Source organism: Emys orbicularis, chromosome 18, assembly GCF_028017835.1.
Source record: "Emys orbicularis isolate rEmyOrb1 chromosome 18, rEmyOrb1.hap1, whole genome shotgun sequence".
NCBI classification, from domain to species: domain Eukaryota; kingdom Metazoa; phylum Chordata; order Testudines; family Emydidae; genus Emys; species Emys orbicularis.
This window is the reverse complement of record NC_088700.1, coordinates 765129-789770: the sequence shown is the minus strand read 5'-3', so window position 1 is coordinate 789770 and position 24642 is coordinate 765129. Positions and strand designations below refer to the sequence as shown.

At 41.9% G+C, this 24642-nt stretch overlaps 1 protein-coding gene across 1 annotated transcript in view; it reads left to right on the top strand.

The window, feature by feature from the left end:
- Positions 1–24642, top strand: part of RALGPS1 (Ral GEF with PH domain and SH3 binding motif 1) — a 381204-nt gene that overhangs the window by 344718 nt on the left and 11844 nt on the right. Inside the window, exons 15-18 of the mRNA XM_065418741.1 lie at positions 14285–14411; positions 15384–15535; positions 20734–20785; positions 23723–23803. Coding sequence (XP_065274813.1) covers positions 14285–14411; positions 15384–15535; positions 20734–20785; positions 23723–23803 — 412 coding nt within the window. The remainder of the gene's footprint in view (positions 1–14284; positions 14412–15383; positions 15536–20733; positions 20786–23722; positions 23804–24642) is intronic.

Sequence of the window (24642 nt, the reverse complement as noted above, 5' to 3'; positions counted from 1 at the left end):
TGTTCATTTCATTGGGTGACCCCCTCGGTTTGTGTGTTATGTCAAGGGATAAATAACACTTCCTTATTCACTTTCTCCACATCATTCATGATTTTATAGACCGCTAGCATATCCCCCCTCAATCGTCTCTTTTATAAGCTGAACAGTCTCGGTCTTTTTAATCTCTCCTCATATGGAAGCTGTTCCATACCCTTAATCATTTTTGTTGCCCTTCTCTGTACTTTCTCCAATTCTAATGTATCTTTTTTGAGATGGAATGATCAAAACTGCACACAATATTCAAGGTGTGGGCATATCGTGGATTTATATAGTGTCATTATGATATTTCCTGTCTTATTACACCTCTACCCCAATATAATGCGACCCGATATAACACGAATTCGGATATAACGCGGTAAAGCAGCGCTCCGGGGAGGCGGGGCTGCGCACTCCAGCAGATCAAACCAAGTTTCATATAACGCAGTTTCACCTATAACGCAGTAACATTTTTTGGCTCCCAAGGACAGCGTTATATCGAGGTAGAGGTGTATCTGTCCCTTTCTTACTGGTTCCTAACATTCTGTTAGCTTTTTTGACTGCCGCTGCACATTGAGCAGATGTTTCCAGCGAACTAGCCATAATGACTCCAAGATCTCTCTTTAGTGCTAACAACTAATTTAGGCCCAATCATTTTTTATGTATAGTTATGATTTATGTTTTCCAATGTATATTACTTTGCATTTATCAACACTGAATTCCATCTGCCATTTTGTTGCCCAGTCTCCCAGTTTAGTGAGATCCCTTTGTAACTCTTCACAGTCTGCTTTGGACTTAAATACCTTGAGTAATTTTGTATCATCTGCAGACTTTGTCACTTCACTGTTTACCCCTTTTTCCAGATCAATGTTGAATATGTTGAACAGCACTGGTCCTCAGACAGATCCCTGGAGGGTCCCCTCTATTTACGTCTCTCCACCATAAAAACTGAGCATTTATTCCTACCTTTTGTTTCCGATCTTTTAACCAGTTACTGATCCTCTGGCCTTCCCTCTTATCCCATGGCTTCCTACTTTGCTTAAGAGTCTTTGGTGAGGGACCTGTCAAAGGTTTTGTGAAAGTCCAAGTACTATATCCAATGGATAACCCTTGGCCATGTGTTTGTTGACCCTCTCAAAAAATTCTAGTAGATTGGTGAGGCATGATTTCCCTTTACAAAAGCCACCTTGACTCTTCCTCAACATATTGTGTTCATCTATGTGTCTGAATCGTGTTCTTTACTATAGTTTCAATCAGTTTGCCTGGTACTGAAGTTAGGCTTATTGGTTTGTAATTGTCAGGATCGTGTCTGGTGCCTTTTTTAAAAATTGGTGTTACTGTAGCTATCTGCCAGTCATCTGATAAAGGGCTTATTTAAGCAATAGATTACATACCACAGTTAGTAGTTCTGAAATTTCATATTTTGAGTTCCTTCAAAACTTTTGGGTGGATACCAACTGGTCCTGGTGACTTATTACTTTTTATCAATTTGTTCCAAAACCTCCTCTATTGACACCTCAGTCTGGGACAGTTCCTCAGATTTGTTACCTAAAAAGAATGGCTCAGGTTTGGGAATCTCCCTCACATCCTCTGCAGTGAAGACCAATAAAAAGAATTAATTTAGCTTTTCCACAATGGCCTTGTCTTCCTTGAGTGCTCCTTTAGCAACTCAATTGTTGAGTTGCCCCACTGACTGGTTGGCACACTTCCTGCTTCTGATGTACTTAAAAAATTTGCTGTAGTTTTTGTGTCTTTTGCTAGTTGCTCTTCAAATTCTTTTTTGGCCTGCCTAATTATACTTTTACACTTGACTTGCCAGAGTGTATGTTTCTTTCCATAGTCCTCAACAGGATTTGACTTCCAATTTTTCAAAGATGTCTTTTGGTCTCTAACTGTCTCTTTTACTCTGTTGTTTAGCTCTGGTGGTGGGTTTATTTTTGGTCCTTATTTGGGGGGGGGGAGGAGGGAGAGGAATAGACATATAGTTTGAGCCTCTATTACGGTGTTTTTAAAAAGTTTCCATGCAGCTTGCAAGCATTACACTCTTGTGATTGTTCCTTTTAATTTCTATTAACTGGCCTACTTATTTTTGTGTAGTTAAATGCTACTGAGGTGGGTTGTTTTGTTTATTTTGTATTACCCCCTGCCATGAGGATGTTAAATGTAATTACATTATAGTTGATATTACCAAGTGATTCAGCTATATGCACATCTTGGACCAGATCCTGAGTGCTACTTAGGCTAAATTAAGAATTGCCTCTCCCCATGTGGGTTCCAGGATTAACTGCTCCAAGAAACCGTCATTAATGGTGTCTAGAAATTTGATCTCTGCATCCCATCCTGAGGTGATATGTTCCCAGTCAATATGTGGATAGTTGAAATCCCCCATTGTTATTGGGTTTTCTTAGCCTCTCTAATCTCCCTGAACATTTCACAATCACTATCGCCCTCCTGGTCAGGTGGTTTGTAGTATATTCCTACTGCTATACTCTTATTTTGGGAAGTGGACAGACCTGACGGAAGAGTGAGACATTCCTGCCCACTACTAGTCTTGGGGTCACACCTTGGGTAGGTCAGAGTAACCCCTAAACCTCCATGCCAGGGTCACAACAAAGTCTTCATGGGCTGACAATGCAGAAGAACACATTAGTGTCAATGGAGAGGATGGAAATGAAGCATATGCCTTGTGATGGCATATAAGGGTAACCTTCATTATATACCAGTCACTGGACAATCACTTCACCCAGGGGCAGATTACTCATTTCAGATTTTTTTTAAAATGAGGAAATGTTAGAGATTGAGACATCAAAACTCGATGTGTTAGAACAAACTCAAGACTTCAATTAGCACTAAGTCCTGGCACCTTCCTCTGGAGTACCTAGGACTAGCCACTGTCTGAGAAAGAGTACCAGGTTAGGTGGACTAGTGGTCTGATCCTCTATGGCAATTACTAAACCTAAAAAGGGGAAAAAATAGTGAAGTTTCCAAATGATTTACCACTTTTGGTTTGAAGCTACTATGCTTTTTATCCTATACAGTATTCCTCCAGAACAATTCCATTATCAGAACAAAAGGAATCTTATGGCAAAAGCAAATAGCACCTTCTTTATTCCCTGAACTCACATGATATAAGATTAAAAAATTATGGTACAGTTCATCAAATTCAGACTGAGGTTGCTGTCTGCAGCAGCCTGATTAGCTTTTCGTGTCATCGACTGTTCACATGCTAGCTATAGGATAAACGAGACAAGATGAGGCTGACCAAAAATGACATTTTATTTTACAAATTTGTACTTAGTTTGGTCTGTAGAAGGCAGCAGGCGTAACTTACTGACGTTTTGTATATTGTATATATTAGCAGGATTTGGTAGTGTTTTAGTATTTCCTGAAATACAAGGGAAACTAATCTTTTGCAGTAGCTACAGTTCAAGATTTAACCCTTCTTGTGCCATCTTTGATATTTTCCCCAGTCAGATAGATTTTTTCTTTGAAGTTCTTACTTGTAGTCTGTTTTGTAGGTAGTTACGTTATTTGAAAGTTTCAACTGTAACCCAAACTTTCTAAACAGTAAATTCATACTGGCAGGTTTTTCCTAGGCCCCTGTGGCTTTGAATGTCAACAGTAAGTTTTAGCAAACAGAGTTGGTGAATATCAGTTTTATTTCTTACACACACACATGTGAACACATATAGTCTCTAGAGTAAAAAAAAAAGTTCATTAATTTTCTCCTAAAACAAAAATCAACATATAAATTAGTAGAAAATATACTGAGAGGAGCATGAAAGTTGAAAATTATCTTCCTGAAAAGTCTCTGGTATTCTTTCTATTATCCGAGCCTATGGTGAATAGCTGACCTTTCATGCTCCTCTCTGTATATTTTTTACTAGTTTATTTGTTGATATTTTTTTAAGAAGAAAATTAATGGACTATAACTTTTTTTACTCTAGAGACTGTATGTGTTCCTGTGTTTTAATAAAAGGTTGTAAAAGCAACATTCATTTATAACATTTGGAAGATTATTCATGGAAAAATTATGCAAAGGAAAAAACAGTATAATCCTCTGGGATATTAAAGATATGTGGTAAACTTTTCCAAATGCTCTTGCCGCAGTTCTCTAAACAGCACTCATCACATTCTTCTGCGTTTCTCAAGTTACACAATGTAAACAGTTTTTTTAATAATGTTTTGATAGTTTTATACATTATTTTCTTGTACATGTCAGCATAGTCTTGACAATGATGTTGAGAAATAATGAAAACCAAATTTGCCTTTCTCCATGCCAGGTGACTGGAAAATCCTGCTAGAAGTGCTTTGTCTCCCTGAAAGCCATAATGATAGAATAGCAATCATGGTAACAGTATGCACTAGGATAGGGGCCAAGGAGAATAAATAGGAGACTTTTCAGTAGCAGATGATCTCATTTAATGGAAAAAAGCACCAAAAATCACTTGATCTTAACTGAATTTAGAGACTGGAACTTTACTCTTGAGCAACAAGGCAAGGCATTTGCAACACACCAAGCAGGGTCTGGGATAGCAGTCTACACTCTGAAATAAAACCTAATAAATTATATGAGCTTTATTCTTTTTACAGAGTAGTCTCTTGCTGGGGGTAATGTTGAGCAACATGTCTGAAGGTTAGGCAAAACAGCAAAGCTCTTTCAGGTTGGGGTAGTACCACATTCAAATCAGTAGTCTGCTCTGCTCCCCTTGTCAATAGTGAAATTCACTGTTATTTCTATGGAAGCACTGTTGTTAGGGCTCTTAAATGATATGTTGAAAAGCAGCCATGTTGTCAGTTTCAAAAAAGCACCTTGACGCTTTCTGGTGGAAAATATCTCTTTATGATGTATTTCTACAATGCCTAGCACAATGGGGTTGGAACCGCTTATGCACTACTGCAGTGCAGATAAATAATAATAATGGACTGATTTTGATGTAAAATTCAGAGATAGAGCCCTGCAAATCTGTGGATATCTACTTTATATCCAGGGATATCTGCATAGAATCATAGGGTTGGAAGGGACCTCAGGAGGTCATCTAGTCCAACCCCCTGCTCAAAGCAGGACCAATCCCCAGACAGATTTTTACCCCAGTTCCCTAAATGGCCCCCTCAAGGATTGAACTCGTAACACTGGGTTTAGCAGGGCAATGCTCAAACCACTGAGCTATCTCCCCCTCCCCTGATCTGGATCTGGATCTCCACAGACCATATTTGCGGATCGTGGATCAGATGCAGATACAAATTTTGTATCCACATAGGGCTCTATTCATAGGCATTCATCTCTGATTGCACATATGCAAAATCAGCAGCTGTATTGCAAAATTCACTGTGAAGAACACCCGCCCACATGTATGAAAATAAGAGTTGGGCCAATGGGCTCTGTTTTCAAAGGGTAACTTAAGCCCCTCTTTACTATTAGTAAGAGTTGTGCAGACAAATCCTTGAGTGCTCCACTGAAGAATTATTCATTTCTCATGGTCAGGGCCGGCTCTGGCTTTTTTGCCTCCCCAAACAAAAAAAACAAAAAAACAAATCGGAGTGGCCAGAACGGCAAAGCAAAAAAACAACAACCCTGCGGCGTGGCCAGAGCCAGGGTGCTGGGGGACTACCTGCACTGCAGACGTGCCCCGCCTAGTGGGGGGAGAAGGAGGGCGGCCAGGGCTTCAGCAGGGCGCTCGCCACGCGGCCCTGACCGCCGCGCCGCCTGCCAGGAGGGCTCCGCGCCGCTCCGGTCGGTGGGGAGGGAAGGACGCGGGCTGCCCTGTCGGGCTTGCTACAGACCTGGCACCGGCTGGGGCAGACGGAGTGCGCAGCCCGCTCCCAACAGGGCGTTCCCCTCCTCCGCGCCGCCGCCCCCTACAGGGCGGCCGGATCAGTAAACAAACAAACAAACAAAAGCGGCCGTGCCGCCCTAGGATTGGGCGGTATGCCGCCCCGTAGAATCTGCCGCCCCAAGCATGAGCTTGCTTGGCTGGTGCCTGGAGCCGGCCCTGCTCATGGTCAGCATTAGGGAACTGAGACTCTTAATACTCACATACAAGTCTGACAGCTTACTCCTATGTGCAGGCATTATTATAGCTGGAGCGCTATAGGTTGCATGAGCATTATCATCATTATAGCCAGCTGTTTTCATTCTCTTGTAACTTTCATTAACTGTTATAGGCCTTGTGTCTGCCTGAAGGTGACATTTTTTGAAAGTTGGAGCAAATACAAATATTTCCTCCTTTGGGGGAAAGAAGAGTACAAAATATATATTTTCCACATTATAAAAATATATTTGCAATTTTTTTAAAATAGCACTAACACCAACAGTTGAAATTGGAAAGCTTGAATTCAGCAGCGGTTTAACCTTCACTGGCACAAAGTGGCTTTAAGTCTTCCAATGAAAAATTGGTTTTGTTTTCATGGAGTTAAGGTTCAAAAGTGTCTTTCTATAGGTATGCTGTCATACAGTGGATATGATTTTTTTTTTAGCTGCTTTTACCAGTTGTCTAAGGAGAGAAAGCTGCATTATGCATTTATATAGAGCTGATCTATGTGTGCAGTGAATGTGTGCAGCTTCTGGGCTCTGCATTGATCCGGACTTTTATTCACAAGACCAAGCTTTGTTGATTGATACAATGCTCGTGAGATTTAACTAAATAATTCATGGATCCACGGTTGCAGACCTTTCCTGGGGAAATTTTCGTCCAGTTACAAAGCCCTGTGTTACAACAGTACTGGATAAAATAAATGCTGGGTGCATTGATTTCTGGAGCTGAGTCAAAAAGGGCATCTTAAGATATGGATTTGCATTGGGTTTAAATTGGGTTCAAGTTTTAACTGTATGCCATAAATGTTTTATGAGCTGTTTTTGTAACATTTTGGCCTAAAAGCTTAGAAATGTCTTGGTAAACTCCTTCAGTTTTTTGTTTGTTTGTTTATTTGTATGTATGTATCATTACTAATCTGTATTTGGAATCAATTTAGAGCTGATGCATTTTATTCTATAAAATCCAAGAAAAAGCCAGATTCTGCAGAAATTGATGTTGGTGATTCAGTAGGGAATATCTTTTCTTCCAAGTCAATACTGACCTCAGTGCTCCAGCCTTATGCCAGGGTGTACTGTGCTGCTGGAGGGGTCATCTGTAAAATAGGATGTTAAATGGAGGTCCTAGCCATTTATGGATGAAAACGAAGGATAGTTGTTTACAAGTTCAATGTATATTTCATTAACGTTAGTAGCAATTTTACATTAATTCATAACATGTTCTATTCTCCTTTCAAAAATTATTTCTAATAATGTATTGAAAAATAAGCAAATCAAATGAAGAGGCTGCTCAAAAACAAGTTCCCAATCCATCAATACTTTCTAATCTAAATGCTTGTACTGTATAAGTAGCTTTTTCCGATACACTAAAAAGTGCCAGACAGTTTCATTGCAGTAAGACGACTATGGTCTGTAGAGGATCAGAATGATTGACAAAAATGGATCAAATTACTAGATGCTAACTATATTCAGTTACAAGTAGAAACCCAGGTACTTGACACAAGTATAGGAATCTTGAAATGAGCTCCAGTTGACTGAACATTTGAGGGATTAGAGTACAGTGAACAGCACCCATATTGGTTTGACAGATATTCATAATCATCTTCATTACAGAAGTTTTTTGTAGCAGGCAATAAAGCAGGGCCTGCAGTATTACTTTTACTGGATATTTGTAGTTGATCATCCTTAAATTATTTATGTCAATAATGGAATGTAATAGGGTCATTAATGTTTGGAGAAAGCATCTCTCAAAGCATTACTTCTAAATAATAAATAATAGAAAAATTCATATTCAGACAGGGAATTTAGACTATTGTTTGATAGTTAATTTAACTTATCTTGGCTTTGTAACTTTGATTACATGATTCAGTCTGTACATTGTGAATGACTGCAGAAATTAATAACAGGACTTCTATGGGTTTTATTTGGAAGTTTCCAATTTTTTTCTGTATGCAAATGGAATAAAATACCAGAAGGCAAGTCAATATGTGCGTTTGATTCTCAAATGTTGCCTTTCTAGCCACGCTGTATAAAGGAAGAAGCATGCCAATATGAGCATGTGTCTTGTAGTGTAATAGTGTTCTGACCCTTATTAGTTACAGCAAACACAAAAAGCAATAGTTTTTGGGTTTCATTTAAAATGAATCACTTCTACTGACCTGCCTCCCCCCAAAAGAGACTATAAATAATCTACTAACGAGGTGTCAAACCCATGGTAAAAGAAGAGCAGGAATTTCCTGTAGGGAGAAGAAACAGCATTTTCTGGGTTCCGTCTCTGCTCAGCATCCTGGACAGTTTGATGAAATATGCATTACTTTCTTTTAAGTTTCACTGAATTTAGTGCTGGGGACTGAAATTCTCTATTCATCCATTGAATAGTTACAGCACCGGCAGCTGCCATGCAAACTTCCCCACCCTGTCTTACCTCTCAGGATAACCTGTTTCCTGTTCATTCAGTAGTCTCACTACAGATACTACCATTAGGGAGATCAGTTGTGATACGGACCGATTTATCAGGAACTGGAATTAGACAAGAACCTCATTTCACCAGATGGCATTCACCCAAGAGTTCTGAAAGAACTCGCATGTGAAATTGCGGAACTATTAACTATGGTTTGTAACCTGTACTTTAAATCAGTTTCTGTACCCAGTGACTGGAAGATAGCTAATGTAACGCCAATATTTAAAAAGGGCTGTAGAGGTGATCCCGGCAATTACAGACCGGTAAGTCTAACGTCAGTACCAGGCAAATTAGTTGAAACAATAGTAAAGAATAAAATTGTCAGACACATAGAAGAACATAAATTGTTGGGCAAAAGTCAACATGGTTTCTGTAAAGGGAAATCATGTCTTACTAATCTATCAGAGTTCTTTGAAGGGGTCAACAAACATGTGGACAAGGGGGTTCAGTGGACATAGTGTACTTAGATTTCCAGAAAGCCTTTGACAAGGTCCCTCACCAAAGGCTCTTATGTAAATTAAGTTGTCATGGGATGGGAGGGAAGATTCTTTCATGGATTGAAAACTGGTTAAAAGACGGGGAACAAAGGGTAGGAATAAATGGTAAATTTTCAGAATGGAGAGGGGTAACTAGTGGTGTTCCCCAAGGATCAGTCCTAGGACCAATCCTATTCAACTTATTCATAAATGATCTGGAGAAAGGGGTAAACAGCGAGGTGGCAAAGTTTGCAGATGATATTAAACTGCTCAAGATAGTTAAGACCAAAGCAGACAGTGAAGAACTTCAAAAAGATCTCACAAAACTAAGTGATTGGGCAACAAAATGGCAAATGAAATTTAATGTGGATAAATGTAAAGTAATGCACATTGGAAAAAATAATCCCAACTATACATACAATATGATAGGGGCTAATTAAGCTACAACTAATCAGGAAAGAGATCTTGGAGTCATCGTGGATAGTTCTCTGAAAACATCCACTCAGTGTGCAGCGGCAGTCAAAAAAGCAAACAGGATGTTAGGAATTATTAAAAAAGGGGATAGAAAATAAGATGGAGAATATCTTATTGTCCTTATATAAATCGATGGTACGCCCACATCTTGAATACTGTTTACAGATGTGGTCTCCTCCTCTCAAAAAAGTTATACTGGCATTAGAAAAGGTTCAGAGAAGGGCGACTAAAATGATTAGGGGTTTGGACGGGTCCCATATGAGGAGAAATTAAAGAGGCTAGGACTTTTCAGTTTGGTCAAGAGGAGACTAAGGGGGGATATGATAGAGGTATATAAAATCATGAGTGGTGTGGAGAAAGTGAATAAGGAAAAGTTATTTACTTGTTCCCATAATATAAGAACTAGGGGCCACCAAATGAAATTAATGAGCAGCAGGTTTAAAACAAATAAAAGGAAGTTCTTCTTCACACAGCACACAGTCAACCTGTGGAACTCCTTGCCTGAGGAGGTTGTGAAGACTAGGACTATAACAGGGTTTAAAAGAGAACTAGATAAAGTCATGGAGGTTAAGTCCATTAATGGCTATTAGCCAGGATGGGTCAGGAATGGTGTCCCTAGCCTGTGTTTGTCAGAGGGTGGAGATGGATGGCAGGAGAGAAATCACTTGATCATTACCTGTTAGGTTCACTCCCTCTGGGGCACCTGGCATTGGCCACTGTTGGCAGACAGGATATTGGGCTGGATGGACCTTTGGTCTGACCCAGTATGGCCATTCTTATGTTCTTATGTTCACAAGACAGATGAAATAGTAATCACTGTCAGTCACTATCAGATGGTCAGATTTGAACTGGTGCCCTAAGGTGAAAGGCCCCATATCCCCCTTCTGCTTTCACCCTCCCGCACAAGCCAGCTATTCCTCAACATGAGCCTGATTGGAACAAATGCTTTAGAGGTGGAAGGCTTCATAACCTATCCCCAATCTGAGTTATCCAGTCCTCTTGTATACATTAAGAAGGGTTTCACCATTTTTTTAACCAGGTTTAGTTTTTAGTGTTTTGGTGTCATAATATCTGCTCGATCTGAAAGCTCTTTTAGTCTCCTTAAAAGGAATTATAATTAGGGCTCCTTGTCTGTCACGGAGGTTGCGGAAGTCACGAATTCCGTGACATTTCGCAACCTCCGTGACTTCTGCAGTGGCCAGTGTGGCTGACCTCAGGGCCACCCAAGTAGCTGGCTCTGGAGTCTGCTGCTCAGGTGGCCCCAGAGACAGCCACACCTGACGCTGCTGGAGCGGCTCTGCAGCCAGCTGCTTGGGCGGCCCCGCAGCTAGCCACACCAGCTGCTGCTGGAGCAGCCACGGGGCCAGCCTCCCTAGCCTCTGCTCTGGCGGCCCTAAGCAGCTTGACCCGGGACTGCCAAGCAGCGATCCCTGGGGCAGCCAGAGCAGCCGCTGCTGGCGGTCCCTAGGGTGGCTAGAGCAGCCCGCTGCTGGTGACTAGAGCAGCTGCTGCTGGCGGCCCCCAGCAGCAACTGGTGCTGGCAGTCCCCAGGCGGCCGGAGCAGCCAGTGCTGGCGGTCCCTGGCAGCAGTCCCCAGGCGGCCGGAGCAGCCAGTGCTGGCGGTCCCTGGCAGCAGTCCCCAGGCGGCCAGAGCAGCCGCTGCTCAGCAGACCCTGGGCGGCTGGTGCTGTTGGCCCCGGCGTGCCCCCCAGTGCACACCCACCCAGCAGAGCCTCACCCCATGATTTAGTCAGGGGTATTTATAGTATAAGTCATGGACCGGTCACGGGCCCGTGAATTTTTGTTTATTGCCCATGACCGGTCCATGACTTATACTATAAATACCCCTGACTAAATCATAGCCTTAATTATAATCATTGCAACTTTAAATCTTAATATTTTTGTTCAAGGACTTCTATTTATTCACAATCTTGTGAATTACACCCTCTGCTGCCTTAAGAGGGTACTATTTCCAAGAGTGTGACTATACAGAAGAAACCCTTAATGAAATATATTTAATGTGATACGTAATCTTTCTCCTCGTTTTGATAGACATAGCACTTGAACCTATAAGTTATTTAAAATACTTAGAGCCACATTCTGCCTGAGATATTTGTGCACAACTTTGATCAACTTCACAATGACTTATTCATGACTAACTCAGGACGGAATCTTCCCTTGCTGTTCATTTTCTGAGAGAAAGTTGTTTGGGTTTTTTTTTCGTACAGTGGATTGCTACAGATTTTAAGACATTTAATTGCTTTGAGCTAACTGACTTTTCACATGAGAACAAAAAGAAAAGTTACGAAGAACTTAGACCCTCAGAACTGTGGAGTTTTAGAAGATTTTTAATTATATTTTGAGATCCTATTGTATAGCAACCATGCGTAAATGATTTTTTATCATGTGACTTGCATTGTTAAATTGGAAACTACACTATAGCAACAACTACAATATTTTTTGATTTCTAGATCTCCAAAAAGGAAGTTTAATTCATCTTTGTGTTAAACAACTATGAATTGCAATGAACTATCATATATGCACGTTGTAATAGAATGTATGCTGAGGGAGAGATTTCCTTGACCAAAGTTAAAACCCCTTATGTTATCTACAAGAGGTTGAGTGAAATAGAAACTTTGGTAACTCAGCATTGTAGCAAGGACAAACGCAACAGAGAACCCATTCAGATGAGCATTGGGAAAAAAGGCTAAAGACAGAATTAGATAAATTCTCTCTTTGTGTGTACCCACCAAATGATGATCCAATAAATGATACGTCTAAAGTGTTTGTTTGTTTCCTCTCTTTTGGTTATAAGGACCAATGTCATCTCTGTCCTTCCACAATATTGGTTTGTCCCTAAGCACTTTCTTTGTCCAACTAAAAAGTAAGATAAAAGGTGCCCTTGCGTGCTCCTGGGAAGCTGAACAGACAGTTTACCCATTGCTGACATGGAGCAGCCATTGTAATTTGCTCCTACTGATGGCACAGCTCATGATGGCATCTTTGAGCCTACAATATGGAGAAATTACAATGTAAATAATCTTTCACCAAGGTCTATCTAAAGTAAAAAAGTAAAACTCCAGGCTGACAGCTGGACTGGACAGTAAGAAGTCCTGGATCTATTTTATAATATCAACTCTTTTCCAGTTAGCAGCTCCCTCTTATTAATGGAAATGGATGCATTGTTCTTTCTTGAGGAAGCAACTGCTCTTTGGCCAGGTCTACACTACCGCGGTAGTTCGACGGCTGGCAATCGAACTTCCGGGTTCGATTTATCGCGTCTGGTCTGGACGCGTTAAATCGATCCCGGAAGTGCTCGCCGTCGACTGCGGTACTCCAGCTCGGCGAGAGGAGTACCGCGGAGTCGACGGGGAGCCTGCCTGCCGCGTGTGGACCGCGTCTGAACCGCGGTAAGTTCGAACTAAGGTATGTCGACTTCAGCTACTTTATTCACGTAGCTGAAGTTGCGTACCTTAGTTCGAATTTGGGGGTTAGTGTAGACCAGGCCTTTGACTCTCTGCAGTCTGTGCCATGAGCTCTCAGGCCAAAACAGGAGAAACTGTTGTGGAACAAATTCTATGCCTATCCTGTTCATGATGTTTGGTCTGTGTGGCAGATGCCCAGCTGTTCCTGATATTAGCCTTTCTTCAAACCCAACTCTTACACTACGCAGTGGAATGTTGTTCTGCCTCAATTTAGGAGCATTTTAAACTAAAGCTCCTCTCTATGGGTGCTGATGGCACCTATCTATTTCCAGCACATACAGGCATCCAGAAGTTTTTCCTCCAAACCAAAAAGACATCTCAGCTGTAAACTTGGGGTGAGGAGAAGGGGAGGTTTGGTCAGTTAGACATGGTTTTTCATATCACAGAATTTCCATCACAATTGGCCCCCTAGGAGCAATTTCAGCAGAGAGGCCACAGATGCTAAGCTCTCCTCAAACCCTCAAGAAGTGTTCTCTGTGGAATACTGTGCACTGCTGCTGCCTGAACTGTACCTGAACTGGGGACGAGCTGAGCAGCCTGTTTCCAAGGCCATCCCTCTGGAATCTGTCACCAGTGTTAAAGTCACAACTAAACAGTTTACTGTGAAACAAAGAACAGCCTCAAGTGCAGTGACCTACCTCCAAAGACATAAGAAGTTGCTAACTATGTTGTTCTCTGCTTCCTGGCCAAGAGTGCTGCAAGCCTCTTGCAGACAGCATTCAGGAGAAGGGATGAGAGTAGCCTTGCATAGTCACCATGGTGACTATGGACCCTGATAAAATCTAGGAAATGAGAAGGAGGATAATTTTCAGTGAGACTTTCCTAAATTCCCAAAGATCACTGATAATTGAGAAAGAACACATCTGTCTGGCTGTAAGCTACGTGAAAAGTCCCCGCTTTCTCTCAGATATTCATGCTATGAGTCAATATGAGCAAACTGTTTACAGCTGGATGGGGTTTCGAACCAAATTCAGAACATATGTTTTCTTAGACATTACTGCTTACCCCTGAAGCACAAACTGACTTTATGGCTGTGCAAGTTATGTGTTGGCAAATCCAACAGTTGTAAGTGGCCAAGACTTTTTGTGGGAGTCCGTCATTAAAAATATGTGCAGGAATGTTTTGAGGATGACTTCCATTTCCATTTTGCTTTAATTGGATGGATCCTTTATAGAAACAGATGGTGTAACCCAGTAGTAGTGGCTGTTTAATCATGAGACCTTATTTCTGAAAGTCTGCTGGATTTCTGAGCCCTCTCAAAAACAAAGAAAACAACCAAAACCAGCCCCTGAAATTTCTGTTTTTTGCATCAGTTCAGCATTTTTTTTTTTCCTATTTTTAGGTCCATCAGAGGTGTCAGCAACTGTGAGGTTCAGCAGGAGACCAACTTGTCCTGATGCCTCAGTGGCAGCCAGCCTCCCAACCCCTCCTGTACCAAGACACAGGAAGAGTCACAGCCTGGGAAACAAGTGGGTGCTCCACACTATCTCAGCCTCTGTCAGTTCAAGCATCATTAGGGATTAATCCAGCAGTTGAAAGTTCTTAGATATTTCAGACAGTTTTCCTCTTATGCCCCTCTCCCATTTCTAGTCCTATAGGAGTGATTCAGGCATTAATTTGTGTGCTTCAGGATTTTCCAGAAAGATGTCTTAACACTTTTCTGTTGTTTTAACTGATACCATGCTTCCTGCTAGTGCCAGGAAAAGTTGGCAATACTCACTTCAGTGTCATTCTTATACTATCCGCTTTGTTTTGTGTGAATGTCTGATGCGCATAACAGATTTTTAACATCTCAATGATCCATCCAAGGAACATTATAATCTCTTTGGCACCCACTACTGTTCTGAAAAGTTGTGGCCTTTCTGCACTGTATTAGCTGAATTGTATGGGTTAGAGAGAGACTCCCTCTTTACCATTTACTGAGAAAGCTCAGATCAGTGACAGCATCTCCTTTTCAATTAAAGTTTCTACATCTACCCAATTTTACAAGTGGATGGACTGTGGCAGAGAGCTCATGTGACTTGTCCAGTGTCACACAGTGTCCGTTGATTAGGTTATCTGAGGATCATTCAGCAATGAATTAGCTGCAGAGCATGCAGTCTTCTATCTATGCTTCTCACCACTAGATTACACAGCCTCTGTACAGTGAGAGGAGTCAGAGCAAATAAATTAAAAGCAATAAATTCCCATCTCCACAAATACAACAATTGTTAACCATACACACTACTAAATCCAAAGCCTGATTAGGTTTTTATGCAGCTTATGTACGAGCAGTAGGAAAATGTGAGAAGTCCCATTTAACTGCATGCTACTAAAGAACTTATTGACATTTATGATCATTGTATGGTGAGGCAAAGTCTGAGTGGAAAAAACGGGAGTGAATGGATGTTATCAGATTACGTAAGAGCTTTTGCATTTTTTTTTCTTTCCCAACTTTCCAGTATGATGTGTCAGTTCAGTGTAGTTGAAAGTAAAAGTGCAACGTTTCCAACAGAGAAGCTACGCCACCTGCTGGATGACAGTGTCCTAGAATCCCACAGTCCTGTCAGAAACCACACTCTAAACTCAGTTTTCACCAATGGAATTTCCATAGGTAAGAACTCTATGGCTTGCTGAATTCTCTGCTTGTCTGTCTCTGCTGCTTTGAAGTATGCAATGGCACTTGTAACTACAGAAGCAGAAAGATTGTTTAGCTTCTAAAGAAAGATTGGTCACTTTTTTGGGAGGAAGTAGATTGGAACCACCTCTCAACTGCCCAAAGGCCTTGTGAACCGACTCAGTTTTTGTGCAGCTTAGCTCAACTCATCCACACAGATTTATTCTCCCCTGCTAGACATTGTCTTGCTAGAACAAGATAGAGAGGGTCTGGGGGAAGTTCTGCCAATGTCCATGCTGTACATATATGGGATGTCAAACCAGCACTTTTTACCACCAAAAAGTTGACTAATGAAATGAGAATAAGTGTGAGAGCTATTTTTGCACAAGACCGATGTTTTTAACCTGTATTAGTGTAAGGTGAGGTTGGCCTGGGGATTCTCCTATAATGAAGGCATTACCAGGAGCAGATAGGAAGCAGAGTAACCTGAGCAAACCACAGTAAAAAGAAAGGTTTCAGAGTGGTAGCCGTGTTAGTCTGTATCAACAAAAAGAACAAGGAGTCCTCTGACAGACCTCAAAGTCGCAGTACTCCAACAAAAAAACTTCAAAAACAGACTCCAACGAGAAACTGCAGAATTTGAATTAATTTTCAAACTGGACACCATTAAATTAGGCTTGAATAAAGACTGGGAGTGGATGGGTCATTACACAAAGTAAAACCTATTTCCCCATGCTAATTTTTCCCCCTGCTGTTACTCACACCTTCTTGTCAACTGTTGGAAATGGGCCATCCTGATTATCACTACAAACGTTTTTTTTCTCCTGCTGGTAATAGTCCACCTTAATTGATTACTCTTGTTATAGTTAGTATGGCAACACCCATTTTTCATATCCTCTGTGTGTATATATATCTTCCTACTATATTTTCCACTGCATGCATCTGATGAAGTGGGTTTTAGCCCACGAAAGCTTATGCTCAAATAAATTTGTTAGTCTCTAAAGTGCCACAAGTACTCCTCGTTCTTTTTTTTAGTAAAAAGAAAAGAGCATTAGTGCAAGATGCTTTTAAGGATGTAGGAACTGTTTAAAGAAGCTTACTGTCAATAATTAGAGCCATAAAACCTTTTCTAGTCTTTTACTGGTTTACTGTAACTCAAGTCTAGATGGAAGAAAATCAAAACAATTTATTCAAGATAGGAAAAATTGGGGTTTTCAATCTGCAATTTTGAGGAAATTATTCTGAAACAAATGTCCATTCTAAAGGCAGGACTGTGCAATAGGGTCATTTAAACTAGTCACCTGATCCTTCTGACCTTTGTCCCAGTTCTGGTTTGTTGTAAAGGAAAGCTGAAACAAAAAAGATTAACTTTTTCATTCACTGGTGTATTCCTCATGAAAATGTCATTGTTATGCTGCTTGCAAAAGCACCTTGGCCTTAAAGTTAAGGCTGACAGGTTCCTTCCCAGACTAACATGTCAAGATGCTTTGTGATTAAATCAAATAGGAAATCTTGCCGTCTTACTAGCAGCCGCTAGCACATCACATAGTAATACTCCTGAGGGCATTCTGCACCAAAACGTTTAAAAATTCTGCGCACAATATTTTAAAATTCTGCAGGTTTTATTTGTCAATAAATAAATGCAGAGGCTCCAGCATGGCAGTGGGGAGCACAGGCCCACTGGCTGCACAAAGGAGGAAGATCACCCTGCAACCCCCCAGGACACGGACTCAGCAGTGAGGCTGCACCCGACCCTGACACAGCACAAGGCCTGGGTCTGTCCCAGAAACACCCTAGGGCCCTGCCCTTCTGCGCCAGGCACACCAGGTGTGGGCAGGCAGGCTCAACCAGGCAGAATCCAAGTGGGGGGGGATTCAGGTGTGGGGTAAGAGGATTCTGTGTGGGACAACCTGGGTGCAGGCAGCTCAGTGGGGGGTCTAGGTGTGGGGGGATCTGGATGCACAGGGGCTTGTTGCAGGGTTCCAGGTACAGGGGCAATGGGACTCTGCAGGAGTTTCCAGATGAAGGTTGTTGTTGGGGCTCAGCACAGGGGTCTGGGTGCTGGGGGAGTGGGCTTGGTGGGGTAGGGTCTGGGTGCAGCTAGTTGGTGGTCAGTGGTGTGGAAGTCTGGATGCAGAAGCTCAGGCTGGTGCAGGGGGTGCTGCATCAGGGTGGGGGTTTGAGTACAGGGAGCTCAGTGAGGGGCGGTCTGGGTGAAGGGGTGGGAGTCCAGAGGTGGGGGGTCTGGGTGCAGGATGGCTCCAGATGCAGGGGTTGAGGTTCAGTGGGGTGGGGTTCAGGTATGGAGGGATAGGGGGGTTCCTGATGTACCTAGTGGGGCTTGCAGGGGTGTCTGGGTATGGGAGGTCTGGATGCACAGGGGTAGGGTGGATGGGGGAGCAGCTCCCAGTACAGTGACCACTCCTCCCACAGCTGAAGAGTGATGGGGGCAGGCAGCAGGGGAGGATGCTGAGCTTCCTGCAGCTGGGGGAGGTTTCTGGGGGTGGATGTGACACAGCCTCAGCCACTCCTTGCAGGGGAAGAGGAAGGTCCCATCCTCTCCTGCCTCCAGCGCAGCCGGGACTAGCAGCTGATCCCGGCTCAGGGTAGGAGCCACTGGCTGGGGTGTCCCTAGCCCCATGGTGATTTACCTATCTGCCGGCTGCACTGGGTGCCTGAAAGGTTGTACCTGTGCTGCTCGGGAGTGGTGCGTGATGACTACTCTTGCAGCTTCCTTTGCTTCCCTCTCAGAAAGTCATTTTTCTGTGGGGAAGCAAAAAAATCTGCGTGGGACATGAATTCTGCACACGCGCAGTGGTGCAAAATTCCCCCAGGAGTAACATAGGGCCAGTAACTCTGGCCTGTGTGAGACAAGTGCTTCAACAGGGTTCTACAGAAGAAGGATTCTGGTGGAAGCAGGGTGTTACAGGCATAAAGGCATGACTATGGGCTTATCTACACTGCATTAGTCCACACCAGAGGGGTGTAAATTCTAGTGCGCCCTAGTGTGCCACAAACTAACTGGCGTATGTGGACCCTGCTGCCATGAAGTAAAAGTTCTCTAGTGCATGTTTAATGTAGTCATGTTTCAAACACTACTAAGAAGTTGCACGGTAGTCAGCAGAAAGCCAGTATCACAACCAGGCTTGAGTGATCAGACCTAGTGGTCATAGCCGAATCAAGCCAAGAGCTGGAACCGTAATCCAGAATTAAGCCAGAGGTCGGAGCAGGAATCAAGAGTCAAGCCATGGGTTGGAGCCAGAATCAGAGGTCGGACCAGGAATCAGAGCCAGAGTCAGAGTCACAAATCAAGCCAGGGGTAAGAGCCGGAGTCAGGAGTCTTGAGCCAGGGGTTGGAGCCAGGGCTGGAGTCAGATGCCAGATCAGGAACCAGGAACAGGACAAGGAAGCAGGATCCAGGGACAAGTCAGAAAAGTAGGGCTTAGTAGTCAGGTGAAAAGGCAGGGTCTGATGTAGCAGGCAGCCAGGAATTCACCCTGTTGCAGAGATCACTTCCTGGGCCTCCTTCTGGTTTAAATAGTGCAGCTCAACCAATCGGAGAGCATGAGCCCTCCAGTCAGGACACCTGTGGGTGGTACCTCTGATGGGACCAGGGTTCCATTAGTCTCTCAGCCCTTAGCTACTAGCAGGGTACCAGGTGGCAGCCAGAATGCAAAGGCTGCCTGGGGAACTGCAGACCCAGGTTTAAGACCTGTGGATCCTCACAGGTACTTCCTTACGTGATTTAGCCTATCCCCATAGTAGAAAGGAGATGGACAGGCAGGAAGTACTTTTGACCAAGAAGAGCTTGGGATTTTCACTAAACTTCTGAATTCTCCTTAACCAAGAGGTAAATGCAGGACTGAGAGACAGCCCACTCTGCTTTATACTAAGCATTAGCAGGTCACTCATTGACAGATTATGGCAAAATCTGTTTCTGCACAGCTGAGGCTGCATTTCAGTCAGATGGCTATGCCAGGGTCAATGGTAAGGTAGGAGTGACGTGAGGGGGACAGGGACCATTGATGTAAATGGCATCAAGCTAACATCACATGGTTCCAAACAGTGACACAGGCCTAATATGTTCTCCATGTTACAAATTCTGTTGCTTGATAAAAAGACAGTGACTGTCATCTCTAATAGCTTTATTTTAATTTTTAAATGTTAGGGTAGAAATAATCCAAGGTCACTCTACAGGCCTGACTTTATTCTGTCTTCCTGCAGTATTGAAGTTCTGTAGGAATAGCAGCAGCATGAAAATCAAAACAAAAGGACACATTTAAACGTTGTATATTGTGACAGACCCAGACCAGTGGGGTACAGGAGTCTGGTAGAGGGCAAATATACTGGTCACTGGATGAGTAGTTTCCTGTTCCCTGAGTGACCAGAGCAGGGGTTGCACTAGAGTAATCAGGAACCTGCTAGAACCAGTTAAGGCAGGCAGGCTAATTAGGACACCTGGAGCCAATTAAGAAGAAGCTGCTAGAATCAATTAAGGCAGACTAATCAGGGCACCTGGGTTTTAAAAAGGAGCTCACTTCAGTTTGTGGTGTGAGTGTGAGGAGCTGGGAGCAAGAGGTGCAAGGAGCTGAGAGGGTGTGCTGCTGGAGGACTGAGGAGCACAAGCGTTATCAGACACCAGGAGGAAGGTCCTGTGGTGAGAATAAGGAAGGTGTTTGGAGGAGGCCATGGGGAAGTAGCTCAGGGAATTGTAGCTGTCATGCAGCTGTTACAGGAGGCACTATAGACAGCTGCAGTCCACAGGGCCCTGGGCTGGAACCCGGAGTAGAGGGCGGGCCCGGGTTCCCCCCAAACCTCCCAATTGACCTGGACTGTGGGTTCTCCCAGAGGGGAAGGTCTCTGGGCTGTTCCCCAACCCACATGGTGAATCTCTGAGGCAAGAAAATCTGCCAATAAGCGCAGGACCCACCAAGATAGAGGAGGAACTTTGTCACAATATTTAAAATCAGCAGTAGCAACCACCCATTCATCAGCACTACATAGTGACAGGAAGGAGCATGCAATCTATTTCTGAAGTCAGATTTTATCCTGATCTCTAAAGATTGGAACTTTTCAGACCTAGCTTCAGTTACCAGTTTCCATAGTACTGTGTCAAAATTCTCCTAGTGATTCCACGTTCTTGCAATTTTAATTTTCCTTGAGCTTTTCACTTATCTATATTCTTCCTTTTCTAGGAAGTAGTGAAAGTTCAGAATTTAGTGAGGAGCTGTCTTCAGGGCTTGAAAGGTGAGTTATAACTCAGTGTCTTCATTTTTCCTCACTCAATACCACATAAAATCACTAAGGAGCTAATTGTTTTTAGGGGCTAAGAAACTGTTACAATTGCCAAAACAAGGATATTCCAGTAACAGGAAAAATTCTGAATCATGAGATCCTTCTCAAATCATTGATAACTAATTCTTAGGAAGAGAAATGACAAACATTTTGAAGAAATGCATCATAAAAATATATATTTTGGATTTAGACTATTCAAAATACAAAACTGCTACTCAACATCAGTGGCAGAATCTGAACGTATAATTGTAATTTGATTACTACCTTGTTATCAAACTTAGGTTTGTGTGGACCATACTGTTGAAGGGTCTTTAATTTAGCAGAGAAAAACAGAAGGAGATCCAATGGCTGGAAGGTGAAGCTAGGCAAATTCAAACTAAAAAAAGGGCAAATTTTTGATCCTGTGAGGGTAATTAACCATTGGAACAACTTAGTTAATGGATATGGGGGCTTCTCCATTACCTGGAGTCTTTAAATCAAGTTTGAATATCTTTTTTTAAAACACTATGCTCTAACACAAGGAGAAGTAATTGGGCTTGATGCAGGAACCATTTGGTGAAATTCTCTAGCCTGTGTGATATGGGAGGTAAAACTAGATGGTCACAGTGATCTCTTCTGACCTTGAAGTCTGTGAATCTATAGCTTTAGGCAAACTGGTCAACTGACCAAAATACAGTACATTGAATGATCTGAATATTGTAAATCCATAAAAAGGCTTTTCACAAGCTTCATCACACATTACAATTCTGAGGTCTCATTCTTATGATTCTAATCGTAATGAGGATGGGAAATGTTACAAATGGAACTCATGCTGGCTGTATGTGTTACTAATGTGTAAACTAATTAATCAGAAACTCTGCCTTCAGCAAGCACTTTATTCTTTTCCTCTTCTACCCTCCCACTCCACCTCATGTGAACTATCTGAATAAAACAGTGTTTCAGGAAAGAGCAGCAGAGCATCTGCTTTGTCCTCGTATCTTTGGGGGTCAATGGAGAGATTGCCCTATAGTTTGCAGGACTTGCTGGATTAAAAGCTTTAAAAATAGTAATATCAATAAACCTTACCATACATAAAAAGAGACTAGGGCCAAATTCTATTTGTTTATGTGCCAGGCCAAATAATGCCAGAGTGTACATTTTCCTGAATCCCCATGTCTAAACAATGCTCCAATAAATCCAGTGCAACTAAATATGTATAATATTAGACCACATCAGTTTTCAGAAGTATAATAAGCTATGTTTAAAGCACCCACTTAGATTCCCACATCAGATTGTTCTTGTGACTCTAGATGGCAGACAGATGCTGAGGAATTTGGGCCTTAGTACATGAACTCTTCTGTAAACTACTGATGAAATCTATACCTGTATATTTTTATATTGAAAAGGGACATTTACTCTTATTTGCCATCAGAGGGAATTATTTTCTGGAGAGTTACATGTGCTTCTGTTTACAGCATGACTCCCTTTTGTGAGGAAATAAATCTAAGGTGAATCCATATGTCTGAGAAAACCTGGTTTACAATCCAAATGTTGGTTTATTTTGAATCTTAAACATGTTGAATCATCAGCTTGATACTCTAGATCGTGCACTAGAATATCTCTACACACTCACACTAGAATATCCCTTTTGAATTTGTACTGGTACCAACACAGATTAAACAGTGGGGTCGGGGCAGACACAGTAGTGGTGTTTTTTTGTTTGTTTGTTTGTTTTTTTTGTTTTTTTCAGGGCATGCATTAGCTACACACATACAATACAGTGCATGATCTATTAAAGAACATTTATTATAGCCACAAACACCCACTGACTAAGTTTAGAATTTCTATACTTTATCACGTGAGTCCTTATAGGACTAAAGCTTCCTAAATCCAGATTAAAAATAGAGCATACACTTAATTCCTTTCCTCTGTAATAGATTTAAGGATGTGCTATCTCTATCTCAATAAGAAACAAAATTCTGGGGAAAACACATCAGATAGTTAACAGAAGATAGGGAAACCACTTCCCTTGCCAAACCACCACTTCAGGGCTACAGCTACTTGGCTGTGCCATACTTAAAGGGTCAGCTCCAGAAAGGTATGCGGGGGGGCGGAAATCCTGTAAGAGGGCAAGCCTGCTGTGGTGGAGAATTAGTAGAGCCCTGGAAGTCACTTAGGAAAATGTCCCTGCAATAGGAACTGCTTTGATGTTGTGCCTGTTATCAGCATATCATATGTATATCATTGAAATAATGAAACCCATTATATAGCATTTATGGGCAAATCCTAAATTCAGTGTCTAATGGGGAGAAAATGGCATTTCAAAAAACCCTAATTTGTTATTCTATTTGCAATGTCTCTATAACTGTTTTTTTTATTATTTTGTTTGTTTCCTGATTTTCTCATGTCAGTTTTCGTATTATGGCAAGAATATGAAACCAAAAATCAAATTCCTAAATAAACTGTTCCCAAAATGAACACTCAGAATAATCCTTCCTTGTTAGAGATAAAAGTGGAGAGTAAGTCCAAGTAAAAGGAAATATCACATTCTGAGCTGTGGAAAACAGATTCACAAACCCATAGATTGTGAATTATTCTTTACCAGCAAATGCAAGCTGTGTGTGTAGTATTCAACCTCAAGCTGGATCTTTCCCTATGTTTGGTCATTCACAAAGATTCATATTCCATAAAAACATTTTGCACTTCTTTCAGATGTTGGAAATACTTGTTTGTATTACAAACGTGAAAATTAAATCTTTTCCATTTCTGAGTAAATACAGATGCCTTGTAGTCTTACTTAGAGATTTGTATCATATGTCTCTCTCACTTTATTCCTTATATGTTTTGAATGGATGTTCACCACAGCATTTATGGTATTAGAAAAGAACTCATGTTTAAATTTACAAACAGGGGTCGGCTGTATGCCACGCTGGGGCCTAACTGGCGGGTACCAATTCGGAATTCTCCCAGAAGTCGAAGCTGTGTCTACAGGTACAATTAGGTGGTGGGTCTGTTTCTCTCAGCATGCATTGATGAATTCTCATTTGAGACTCTATATTTTCCTTAAGTAAACCAAATTCATCTTGTCTCCAAAAGTATCACTGAGTGAACAAACTAACTCATTGGGTCTCTTTTTTCCTTCCATTTCTGCACAAAACGCCCATTGAGCTAATATAAGCTGTATGTGTTTAGCCAGGGGAGAGAAGAAATACATCTGGCTTCCAGGCTTCAGAAGCTGATTGGTGTGGGCTTCTATGACATTGCATAAGCATGTTTGTCCTTAAAGCTGGATGTTTTCTTGCTTAATTTGGGTTTTTAAATATATTAACTATGCAAAGGAAGTTAAAAGGATGGCTTCTTGGTCCTTCTGTACAATTTATTTCCTGAATTAAACTAGAAATACTCTTCACATATTGTCTGTTTAAGTCAGATAGAATATAGTGCATTGTACTGATTTTTGTACAACAAAGAGGTGTTAGCTTAGGCCTTCAGTAAACTATATGGAACATCTGCAAAGCAGCATACAACACACCCTCCCACAAATCTTATTCACTTGTATACCTCACAAGCATCATACAATGTGGTAGGTAAGACTGGATTCCTGTCCCCTCTATGGTATTGCTAAGCAAATTTCTCCAGTTCCAGTGCACTGGGCGTGCACACACCTAAGTGGAATACACAGCTGCATCTACTTGCAGAAGAAACAGGTAAAATAATAGAAATAACAAAAAGGTGAAATTTATTACTTCAATGGAAGTAGGATCAAGTCCTAGACTTTTCAGGAAGCCAAATGCTCTACTTATGGGTCAAGGAGAGACAAAATACAGATT